General features: G+C 37.1%; 1 protein-coding gene across 1 annotated transcript in view; it reads left to right on the top strand.

Annotated features, from left to right (window-relative positions):
- Window positions 1-12322, top strand: part of LOC139737854 (tyrosine-protein kinase CSK-like) — a 45411-nt gene that overhangs the window by 22502 nt on the left and 10587 nt on the right. Inside the window, exons 3-4 of the mRNA XM_071648524.1 lie at window positions 9415-9543; window positions 12133-12233. Of these exons, the coding sequence (XP_071504625.1) occupies window positions 9415-9543; window positions 12133-12233 (230 nt within the window). The remainder of the gene's footprint in view (window positions 1-9414; window positions 9544-12132; window positions 12234-12322) is intronic.

Here is a 12322-nt window from a genome sequence, read left to right as displayed (position 1 = left end):
CTGTCTCCATTTATAAAGTGATCCATGATATCATGTATTACAGTCAGTTTGTGCTAATTTAGATGATTATTATAGACTGGCTGATTTTCAGAGAGAGACACTCGTAAAACTTTATAGAGGAAGCCTGAAGGTACATGAATGTTGATTTGGGTGTACCGACCTACAATTTAGGTGTCTGCATTTCGATAACAGCAGAGATTTGCAGGGCTGTTGCTAATCCCACAACGTGTCGTCATGTACAGAGGTTAGCGCAAATCCGAGGCTGACATTAACTGGATGTACTGTACATGTGTGTGTGTAGATGCTGTGTCCGTCCCATCCATCCATACGGTATGCAGAAGATCTTGACTCTGAACTCGGGGCGAAGTTTCTGTTCCCTCCAGTGCAATAATATTTTTGGTCTCCAGTCGGTGTTGTGATGGGTATTTACCTGATTAGTCTCCGTTCCTGGCTGCCTTTGCCCTTTCTGATGCAGATTTTGTGTCTGTTAGTGTTTCACCAGGAAGGTATCACACCCCTCTGGTCTCACTCAGCCAGTATTCTGCATTAAGTGTGTGAATGCAGAAGTACTTGGTATTAAGTACCTATCATTCGAAGTTTAAGGAAAGTCATACAATTTGTTCAAAAGTTGTGAATTATCAAAGTTGTGATGAAATCCATGTGCTGTCATTGCTGGATTTAAGAAGACTTCAACAATTTATGATGTTACAGCAGGGTACATCAATATAAAGAAAGTGTAAAGGTGATTGCATAAAATGTGATATTTTCATGAAAAAGTGCACATTTCCTAGACTTTTACCCACATATAATGTCAAGGATAGGATTATTCTACCTGCCTTCTTTGAGAGAGGTGTGCTTATGTACATGCCAAGTGCTCTGTCATTATGAAAATATGTTCAATTCTCTTTATTTTTTTCACAACTTTGAAAGAACCATCTCATCCTTCACTGATATGTTCTACTAAATTATAGTATATGTTTTTGCATTCACATATTCCACATACATGCATTGTGTATTTTAGGTAAATTTCCCTTTTAATAAGAAAGTTGAGGGCCTGAAAAAAGTAATCATATTTTGACAAAAGTTAGATCGTGTATAGCATCTGGCTTGTGCATATGTGGTCTTGAATCCCAGACTATTCTTCTGGACCTTTTGTCCCCTCACCACCCCCCCCCCCCCTCATAGATTTATTATCTAGATGAAATAAAAATATTTTTGATATATCTTGCTGCACTCCAGAAGCACTTGTTTGGATTTATGCACACCATTATCACATGCTCCAGACTTGTAATCCTATATCGCATTGTTTGCTTAATACACAATCAACTCCACCAAATGAAAACATACCCTTACAACAAGAAGTCATAATAGCGATCATGAAATACCAATTAGGAGGATTATACAGTTTGCGTATCAGTTTCTTTCATCTTAATTGTTCAATGACCGGATTTGGTGTACCTTGTACAAATACATTTTGTATTTCATCTTTTGTGAAAGTGACATTCACTGGGAGCCTTTTACATCAATTGTGTACATTTCTCTTGGTATACATGTAAGTAAAATCATTGAACTTATAGGCCTATACTCAGTCTTGAAGAAAGTATTGAAAGATCCAAATGAGTCATGAGGGATGAGATGTGTACTGCTGCAGAGATTTGCATTTTACATTTACTGTCGCATGGAGATCGATATTATCCATAATCCATGAGCCTGCTCTTAAAGATAAAATGATTGATATATTTGTAGCTTTTGCTTTTTTTTTTTCTTTCCTTTTTTTTTTTTTTTTTTTTGGGGGGGGGGGGTAATATTATGTACTCTATGGCAATTCCAGTAATGGAATGTAGAACTGTATCTTATGTACACCTCATTTACTGAATACTCAATTCTGGTTGGTTGAAATCTTGGGGGGGGGGGGGCATAAATTTGACAATTGCCTATTGCCTCATAGTCCCCAAACTGCCCTATGGTGCTAAACTGCCCTGACCAGTAGTATTAAACTGCCCTCTTTTGCTATGGACCCAATAAGTGGCAGTATGTACTGTAAGTGTAAATGCTTGGCTGCCTCACAGTCACACTCGTCTGATGTGATTGCAGTGCAAGTGCGGTCACCATCAAAGTAAAAATTTGTTAAATTTTATACAAATCAGAAATTGTAGAGTGCTTTTATATTGGGCATTGTTGATATTATTTCCCCTTGGGATCTAGACTCTGTGATATGACCCAAAAAACATTCCATATCTAGACCTGTATAAAACTGAGTGCTAGATGGAACCTTTAAAGAGATGTTATATTTCGGGAACTAAATTCCTGAAATTGTCAAATTCTGCTGACTGGGCAGTACGAAGATATACAAATGCATCGTAAAGAAATACTCCATGCAACACACAAAATTGAGATGTACAGGTACAATGTACCTATACTGTCACTTTCAATGTACCATGCTAATTATAGCAGTAACAATGCCCTAAATGATTATTCTGACACTATTATGGGATAATGGTAAATCCCATTTTAAAAGAAGATTTCACATTTTTTGAAGCAACATACAGCAGTAGCATTTGTCTATAATTATAAATAATGCCAATTTTTCAATAGCTTCATCTTTACAATATGTACATTGTATGCATTTAAACACAATTTATCAGGGACTCAGACTGTATGCAGGACCATGCAACCATTATTTTCAAGTGGAAACATTGCTAAAGAGTGCCTCTATAGCATAACTCTCAATCTCTAACAGACTACATATATGTGCGTGAAAAGTTCTATTCAATGATTCTTTGAATGCGCTGAGTTTTTTTTATGCCTCCGCCACGAAGTGGTGCCGGAGGCATTATGTTTTCGGGTTGTCCGTCCGTACGTCCGTCCGCATTCGTTTACGCGATAACTTGAGTAATTTTACCAGACTTGGTTCAAGTATAAAGTATAATAGGGCAATTACTTGATTAGATTTTGGGTGAAATCGGCTAAAGGTCAAAGGTCAAAGGTCCAGGTCAAATCATAAAATTGTAGCCGTTTACGCGATAACTCAAGACTGGATCAAGCAAATTTCACCAAACTTTGTCTGAGGATGATGTATTATGAGACAATTACTTGATTAGTTTTTTAATGAAATCGGACAGAGGTCAAAGTTCAAAGATCAAGGTCAAATCCTAAAATCTATCTGTTTACGTGATAACTCAAAACTGGATGAAGCAGCTTTCGCCAGACTTGGTCCAAGGATGTTGTATGATGGGGCAATTAGTTGAGTAGATTTTAGTGACATTGGTAAGAGGTCAAAGGTCAAAAGGTCAAGGTCAAATGCTGAAAATGTTGCTATTTCCCCCATATCTATGCAATGCCTAAAGGTATTTTCTTGAAACTTGGTGTAGACATGTACTACTGCATAAAGATTCTTCAGAGAGAGTTTCATGTCATAAGGTCAAGGGTCAAAAGGTCAAAGGTTAGGTGAAAATGTTGCAATATCACTTTTCTCGCAAATGGTTCAGTGTCTCTTCATGGAACTTGGTACATACGCAAGTACTGACTGGCAGGGATTATCTAGGGAATTTAGGGGTCATGGGTCAATAGTCAGGGGTCAAAGGTCAAGGTCAACTCCTCAAAATTTTGCTATTTCCCTCATATACTAGTATATCGATGCAATGCTTGCATTATTAGTTTTAAAACTTAATATTACATGTATTACCTAATGGAGATTCTCTGGGAATTTCCAGCCAGAAGGTCAAAGGTTAAGGGTCAAAGGCCAGGTTTAAATGCAAAAAAAAAAAAAAAAATTCTATTTTGTACTGTAATTACACTCTTTCTTCAGTGCATAAACTTATAAAAGGGTCATTCAGAAGTCACGTAAAAATTCTCAATTCCCCAAATATGTGTACCCTGCACTCTTAGACAATTATAGCAAACCCAGTTCATGGAAAGTGAACATTCAAGATATTTCTGACAAACCTGTCATTTCAATATTTTGCCAGTTATGTGAAACTGTCATCACACATTGTGAAGACATTGTACTATACACCTATTGGGAGAATCATGCATGATGGCGGAGGCATCAGTCGCCATAGTGACATTTCTACACTGTAGTTTTAAATTTAGATTGAATAATTATGCAGTACCTACTGCTATGGTGTATGAGGGACAACAACCTTCACTAGCTATTGGGTGCAAGCTTGATAGTCTAGTGGATATGACGCCTGACTAGCAATCAGGAGGTCATTGATCAATGTGAATATCGCCTGAGTATGTAAATGCCCATAATTTTTTTTTATCGTGGCTATTACTCAAACACTACATAATCAGTGTTTACAATGTACATAATGTATTTACGTCAATGAAGGGCAATCTGTCAATTGATTGCCAAAACGTTTGCGTGTTATGCCTACACGTGTATGTTTCAATTTCCTATAAGGAAGTGGTTCCAAACATAGATCTATAAATAGTACTGACATATATCCACAATGATAGAACACTTTTCAATGATTTCATTCATTCATTCCTTAATTTCTAATGTATCTTCCATTAGCAATGCATATTGTTTTTCTCATCATCAAAGAATGTGTCGTTAAGAATGTAATTTACAGAAATGTTACTTATCTTTTTTAGGGGAACCACCAACAGAAACTGAATTATTCAAGCTTGAGATGAGTGTATGAAGGGCAAACAAGTCACAAGCCTTTTTTGAGGAATCTTGCGTACACTGTATAAGGAAATGGGCATGCAGTTGTATTTGTAACGAGATCACTGAAAGAAATTTGAAATTTTCTACCATGAATTGTGTTGATATACAAGGAAACTGCTCTTATTGCATACAGCTACATAGTATAAATCGTCTACAGTTTGCGGAAATATTGGCACCAGACACCTTTTGGGGTAGAGTACATGTGAAGGAATTCAGCTTTGCAAAATCTGAAAGTGATAGCTTCTTAATCAGCATCACATATTTTATGTACATAATGGCTGCTATTTTGTTGCATGCTCATGCCTAGTACTTGTACCTGGGACCATATGATCTTCTGTACTTTAACTGTGCACAGGATATGAGTAACACTGTGTATCTGCATTTCCTCGTAGCTCTGATGCGTGGATGTAAGCCAGTGACACTAACATGTAAAGGCGCGAGTTTCATTAATGCTTTGTGTACTGTGGTATCTAGGGTTGGATTGTTCTGACATGCTTGCGTGGCACAAAGCGGAGACCATCTGGCTAGATAAAAAAAAAAATGGATTACATTTTATACCAGTATTGTAAATCCTGAGGGAGGATGAACTTGCTGTCTCAGTCAACAAACCATATGGCTCCTTGTGGGTGTAATGCAGAATATTTGGTTTGGCTTTTAGATGAATACAAAATACAAATAGCTCAAGACTATTCTGTACATCATGAAATGCAGCTACCAGTTCACCGATGTTAGAAAACATTAAAGGGATGATATAGTTTTGGTTGAGATGGGGATTCAGGTTTTAACTTTTTTGCAAGATGATTAGAAGCCATCGATATGAAATATTAGAGAGCATACAATTCTACGAGGAATTTAAAGGTTTATTTGATCAATGAAAATTACTTTTGAAATGACTCAGATATCCAAAACAACTTAGAAAAACCATTAAGTGGTCCTAATAAAAGGCGAGTCTCACCTTTTATTGAGACTTTTTTTGTGTGTCTGGATATCTTATCCATTTCAAAACCAATTTTCAACAAATAAACTTTGAATATCTCTTAGAATTTTATGTTCTTTGATATTTTATATATATACAACATTTTAAAAGTGTTTTCCAATTATCTCCAAAAAAGTTTAAATTTGAATCCCTATCTCGACCAAAGCTACAGTACTGTATACCATCCCTTTAACTGGCATACACCTCGCATGTCTCAGCTGGAATGTTTCCTGGTACAACCCTATAACATACTGCCAGTGATCAGCTCTGGGGAAAATTCTGGAAACTGTAATCATTTCCCCCTTTAAAATATTATTTAAACTGTAACCCAGTTATATACATTGTACTATATATAGAAGTGCTGAAACGTACGCATGCCATTTGGTAGAAATTTGCGAATGGTTGGTAAGGAAGATGCACAGTATGCCCACCTCTTGGACTTGTTTCGTATCATAGCACACATGGTTGAAAATCTTTTAAAAAAGATGCTCAAAATAGTATATGCACTGCTGATATGCAGGCAGATGGAGATAAAACACCATACACTTATATGTTTGTAATTTCAAATTCAATACAGGTATCTCATTTTGTCAAAAATTCTTAGTTCCCAAAAGCCTCTGCCTCAGAGTATAGATTAGTGTAAACTCGTGATAAATTCCATTGTACCATATGAGTGACATCGTGTTAATAAACCAAGAATATCAAAGTGTGAATATGACTGCAGAAATACACATACTGTAAAACATGATATCTTCGCGGCACGAAATTTTCGCGAATTGGAGCCGACGGCCTTTTTCGTGGCATGAAATTTTCGCGAATTGCTACTGGCATTCAATGCATGTAGTGTAGACAAGATATTTCGCGTGCATTTTAATTTCGCGAATCTTAGCGCTCGCAAAATTCGCGAACTTAAAATGCACGCGAACATTCCTCGTTATACAGTATGCAGTTGTTGATAAAAAGAGAAATGGGAAACATTGAGAAACAAAGTTGCTAGCAAAATATAGGACCTACATGTTATGTTTCTTCACAAGCTACTTTTGACAAAAACTGATCTGTGGCAAAATGATGGAGGATTGGATTAAAGTGTAATATGTTGTGGTGAACTTTTTTACAAAAAAATATATACATAGACATCACTGTGATTTTTGCAAATTTTCAGAACAGTGCATATTTTCTCCATTTCAGAATGGTCCCTGTAAAGGAACCACATACATGAAAAATTGCTGATTCTTTAGATAGGGTTCTGAGACCATTGATCCTTTGAAATTTTCTGAGCATAGGGTTTCAAGAAACCATTTGTATGGTGGTAGCATGTGTAACTTGATGATGTTCAAGTGTATGGTCGTCGCCATGCTTTTTGCCAAGCTTTTTGTCATTTTATCACCAGTCCAATAGATGCACTAGTACACACTATACAGGTGTATGTGTGCTTGGATGGGCACTTGTGTGTGTTGATACTGCACTGGCTGTAATTTCAGTCATCCAGAACAAGACTTCTCCAGTGAGTGTATCTCCCTGAATAAGAAGTAAAGTAAACCAACACAGAAGAAAGTAAACTGATACGGTATCTCCTTAGAACCTACATTGTAGGTATCATTACCTTCAGTGCAACCTCACATGCTGTTTGTCCAAAAATGCATGAATGGATGAGGTTAAAGGCTGGTAGTCAGAGAAAAGAACTTGTGACCTTTAAATTGCAATGATTTCTTCTTTGTTTTTATTTTGTTTTGTGTTTGCTTTAAAAAAAAAAAAGAAAGAGATGGGTTATGATAACCTGCAGTATGCATAGGGAGAGGGTTAGAAATGCCCCTTGTTATTTTGAATATATGCAGGATTTGCTAGGAGTTTGCCACAATATCGGCATGGCAGCTGAACAGGAAATGGGGAATCCTAGTTTTGTGTGTTCAGAGAAGAGGTCGGATGTCAGACAATTGACAATGCTATGGAAACTATTTAGAATGGATCTGGGCTAGCTGATTATTTGTATTTTTTTATTCCTTTGTCAATTTTCCTAGATTTGACTCTCTTCGCAGTAAAGCAAAGGCAATGTAAAGTCGAAAGAAGAAGAAGAAGAGGAAGAAGAAGAAGAAGAAAAAGAAGAAGAAGGAAAAAAGAAAAGAAAAGAAAAAAAAAGATATCAAAGCAATAATAGTCCTGCAGTTTGAGTCTGGCATTGAGGTTATTTTCATGTTCCCAAATAGACTCAACGTATTGAACAGATTTTCCCAGTAAGATCCACACCGTAAAAGTGAAATTATCAGATTGATGATATTCTAATGCAGATCTGAAACAGAGATGATTACATGAGGCTAGCAGTCCTCTGTACATTGCGCTTTATGCCATGCATTTTGTGAATTGAGGCTTGTAAAAAAAAATAAAAAAAAATAATGAGAAATTCCTGTCTGAAACAAGGAAATATAAAATTTGTTGAGTATTATCCCCTTTCAAGAGAAGAGTTATATCAAATCCCCACCATGTGATGTGCATGTACATGGCATTGTATTTACAGGAGGCAGTGAATGTTCATGTCCTTGATTTAATGAATATCAGCCAACTCTAAAAATTGCTCAGATAAAAACACAGCGGAACGTATCTATAGTGTATACACTACACTTAAGCATCATTGCAAGATGTGACAACCATACATTTGAAAGTAATGATATTGTATCATTACAGCTGTACATCCAATCCCTGTGTTGTGATCCTGCAAGATATCAAATCTTCAGAAACTGTTCATGGCAACTTATGGCAATAGGATGATACATTGGTATTCAGTGTACAGCAGAAGGAAATTCAAGTGATGTCTTCTGCATGTGCAGCGCAAGGTTGTAATCAATGGAGATCAGCCAGCATGATATTGCATTCCAGTACTTGAATCTGCCATTATGGTCATCAGAATACTGCATGGTGTTTGTTTAACTGCAGACCCAAACGTCGAAGTAATTCTTGTCTAATTTTAAGTCAGCAAGCCTTTCAGACAAACTAGGGCTAGCCATGAGATGACTGTGTGTACAGTTTGTGCTTTTCAAAGGAATAACTTGACAGTAGACAGATAGTCTATAATGCAGTACTATGGGAGTATAATATACAGTGTATGACATGTAAAGACAATTTTGCAGCTCATCTCTTGGTATGTATGATTTCCAAGATAAACATTTAATTCATTTTAAAGGAAATAAGCAATGTATAGTGATGCATGTTGACTTTGTACTCTGATCATCAGTTACGTGGCCAAAAGATATATAGAGAGAGTTTGTATGTGCCATACAATACTTTGCAGCAATATTTCTATTTTTTTTCCAGATTACTTGGATACACCCACAAAAACCCTTCCAAACCAAGATTGCCACATGTATTGCTAATCCTAATATTTTAAATGGAAACATGTTATGTTCAGTCTAGGGAAAGGTGCATTCTGATATCTTTTGTTAATGATGCTAGTGTTTTTAAAGCAATGATTGATAGACGATATGTCACTGGCAGAATCTTGATTTGGAAGTTTTGTTTTTGTCTTTGTTTTTGTTTTGTTGCTTATCCAGGTGTACCCAAGTAGTCTGAAGATAAATACTAGAAAAATTATCATGTGTAAGTATGATAGCATGTACACAGTATTTGTCATTTGGCCACATAAAGTAAAGTGATGTTTAGGGTATCGTAAATCAAGTCAACATGCATTTAATTTGCATTATATACAGTTGTATGTGTAGCTCCTTTAAAGAGTGGTTTTTATAAAACATGCTCATTCTTCTTTCTGTCACAGTCCAATGCAGGGGGCATGTCGTGGTTGCCAGGGACCGAGTGCATGGCCCGGTTTGACTTCAGAGGGGCCACGGCGGATGATCTCTCGTTCAGGAAAGGAGAGGTCATTACCATCATTAAGGCCACCAAGGTACTGTATGCTGGCTGCAGTTACTGTAAAACCAGAAATATTCACGGTATGAAATTTTCACGAATTGGAGCTGGTGGCCTTTTTTCCAGGGCTTGAAACTTTCCCTAATTGCCATTGGCAATCAATGCATTGTGTAGACCTATAAAAAACTTTTGTGTGCATTTTATTTCCTCAAAGATTGGCTCCTCACAAAATTCATGAACATTTCATGTATGCAAAAATTTGTGGTTTTACAGTGTGTGCTCAGGGTGATTTCTGTGCGAAGCATTGCAATTATTACCACCCCAATCAAGGGTCAAATATCTAGGTCAAATTCTGAAATGTTTCTGTATCTAAGCAGTGACTTGAGAAATGCTTGTGTGTGTAGTGACTTGCTATATTGTAGAAATAATAAAGATTAAAGTTAAAGAATATCTAGATTCTGCTATAACAAACTACAACGACACATGCAACATCATGCCTGTCAAGTATACTTACGATACTGGTAATCCCTTCAAAGAAAACTCCAACCCAAGTCTAGGTTGACTCTGATAAACATCTGAATTAGACAAACAATGGTACAAAGGTATAGGAGTTCTGGTATCAAAATGATGTTGAAATTACACTTTTCTCCCAAACAGTACCATTGGTTGCAGCCTCATTTGAAGCTGATATCATTGTTTTGCAATTTTCTCACTGGTTTGCACACCAAAGATGTCACAGAAATCATCTTCTTGGTTGATGATTTGATAATTACAATCCCCTCTTCTATGTAAATCATCATTCTTACAATTATTACAACTCCAGAATACTTCAGTATAAAAGGATATAGTGTTTGCGTTGTGTTGTTTTTTTCTGCTTGGTTTCCATTCAATCAGGAAATTGAGTGAAGATTTGCACACAGGGCAACAGGAAATATGAGTGAAGTGATGATAGAAAACAATCAAATTTACATAATGCAGCTGTACCCAAAATTACTTCACAAAATTATGTATCAAATAAGATTTCATGACTTTCCTGGCATTATTGACATCACATTTTCTTGAAACTTTTATCATGCCGTTTGTCAAGTTTCTTTAATATAGTCAAAATGAACGTTAGAATTGAGTGTAGCTTTGATGACCTGGATACAATTTATTTCGTGAGACAACTTTTATGTAAGGGACAATGACATAGGTGCCTGAAGACGAATCCAGAAAGCTTGCTGTTTATAGCTTGCTTTTCTGCTCTTCCTTTGAGCAGTGCAGTGTGCTTCAGAGACTTCTATACTTTGTGCAGTACAGTTAGAGAGGCAGTGGAAAAGGTGGTGCTTGCACTGGAGCTTCCAATTCAGCCTCCTTGACCTCCGTTGCCATGGCAACAGGATCACCTCAGATATTGGGGGGGGGGGGGGGTGGAGGTTAAGTATGTGTGTGTATGTCTTGTGTGCATGTGTGCTCCCTATTCTGGTAGTGTACATCAGGCAGATCAGATGAAAGAGTACTGTAGAGTCTTGTATTGTGGCAAAGCGTACCTGCAAAGAATTCCTGTAGTGTGCATCAGTAAAAAAAAAAAAAAAAGTACACTTGTACACCATCAAATGCTACTGAATGGCGCTATTTCTTTTCTTTTTTTGTTAGTTTGATCTGTCGTGCTTTCACCTCTTATTTCTGATTTCTTTTGTCTATTTGTGTGTGGTTATGACAGAGGAACACTTCTTTGTTTGTACAAGTTTGATGCAGTTTTCCTGAGGAAAAAAAAAAAAGGATCCACAATTGTCAGTTGTATGCCTTGTCTATTATCTCATATGAGCTGTATTGTTATTGATACAAATGTCCAAATTCTATGTAGGGTCCAATAGGAAACACAGATTTCATTTGTGTATTTTGTGTTGTGTGTATTAAAGTGTGTGTGTATGCTTGTGTATGTATTGAATAGGACAGGTTGTGGTGGCTGTCATTTTAGCATGGATTTAAATGTCATTCAGTGGGGCCATATACATCACAACGTGATGATACTTGGTTGTCTGTCAAAGAGCGTTGACTGCGCAGGTACCGTACCTTTCTCTCCCCTCTCTGTTGGTAACAAGCCACCTTAAAGACCAAACAACGTGGCAATACCATGGAATAGAAAGGCTGGCCTGGGTCGGATATATTCGAGATTCCCGTAACAAATTGTGCACAGCTTTATCGCTTATTGCTATACGAGTAAGTAAAGGCACCACCAAAGAATCTTGACTAAAGTACAGTGTAGACCATGATTACTAATGTGAGCGTACGCTTTGATGCTCATATTCACTGACAGGTGCTATTTGTGGTTGTTTAATGTACTCCAGTGGGCAGCGAAAAAAGATTAATTCAGTTGGACCACCCATGTTTCCTCATGCTACTGGTCTTTGATAGAATATAATATATTATGCTACTCTACAGACAAGTATTTTTAGGATGTGAAAGGGTTCACAATTTTGTCAAATCCTTCCCTTATGGTGATTTTTCATTGTTGTTCAGGAAAATTGCACCTGTCGTTTTATTTATGTCTACTTTAAGCCCAGATTTGCACACATACAAATGTTCTTTCTTTCTTCTCTCTCTCCTCCCTCTCCCACCCCCCCCCCCAACATTGCCCGATCAGGATCCAAATTGGTACAAGGCAAAGAATGAAAGGGGAATGGAGGGCATGATACCAGCTAACTACGTCAGGAAGCGGGAAGGAGTGAAGCTGCAGACGATGCCGTGAGTACTGCTAGGAAATAACATGCCCTCTACAGAAGTCTTGAGGGGACGGGGTTCACTAGGCCATCTAAAGAGCATCGGGAAGTTGA

The sequence above is a fragment of the Diadema antillarum genome, unplaced genomic scaffold, assembly GCF_040938485.1.
Source record: "Diadema antillarum isolate AM-2024a unplaced genomic scaffold, OU_Dant_1.0 seq00000710_RagTag, whole genome shotgun sequence".
NCBI lineage: Eukaryota > Metazoa > Echinodermata > Echinoidea > Diadematoida > Diadematidae > Diadema > Diadema antillarum.
The sequence above is the reverse complement of the archived record's forward strand: the minus strand, read 5'-3'. Positions and strand labels throughout refer to the sequence as shown.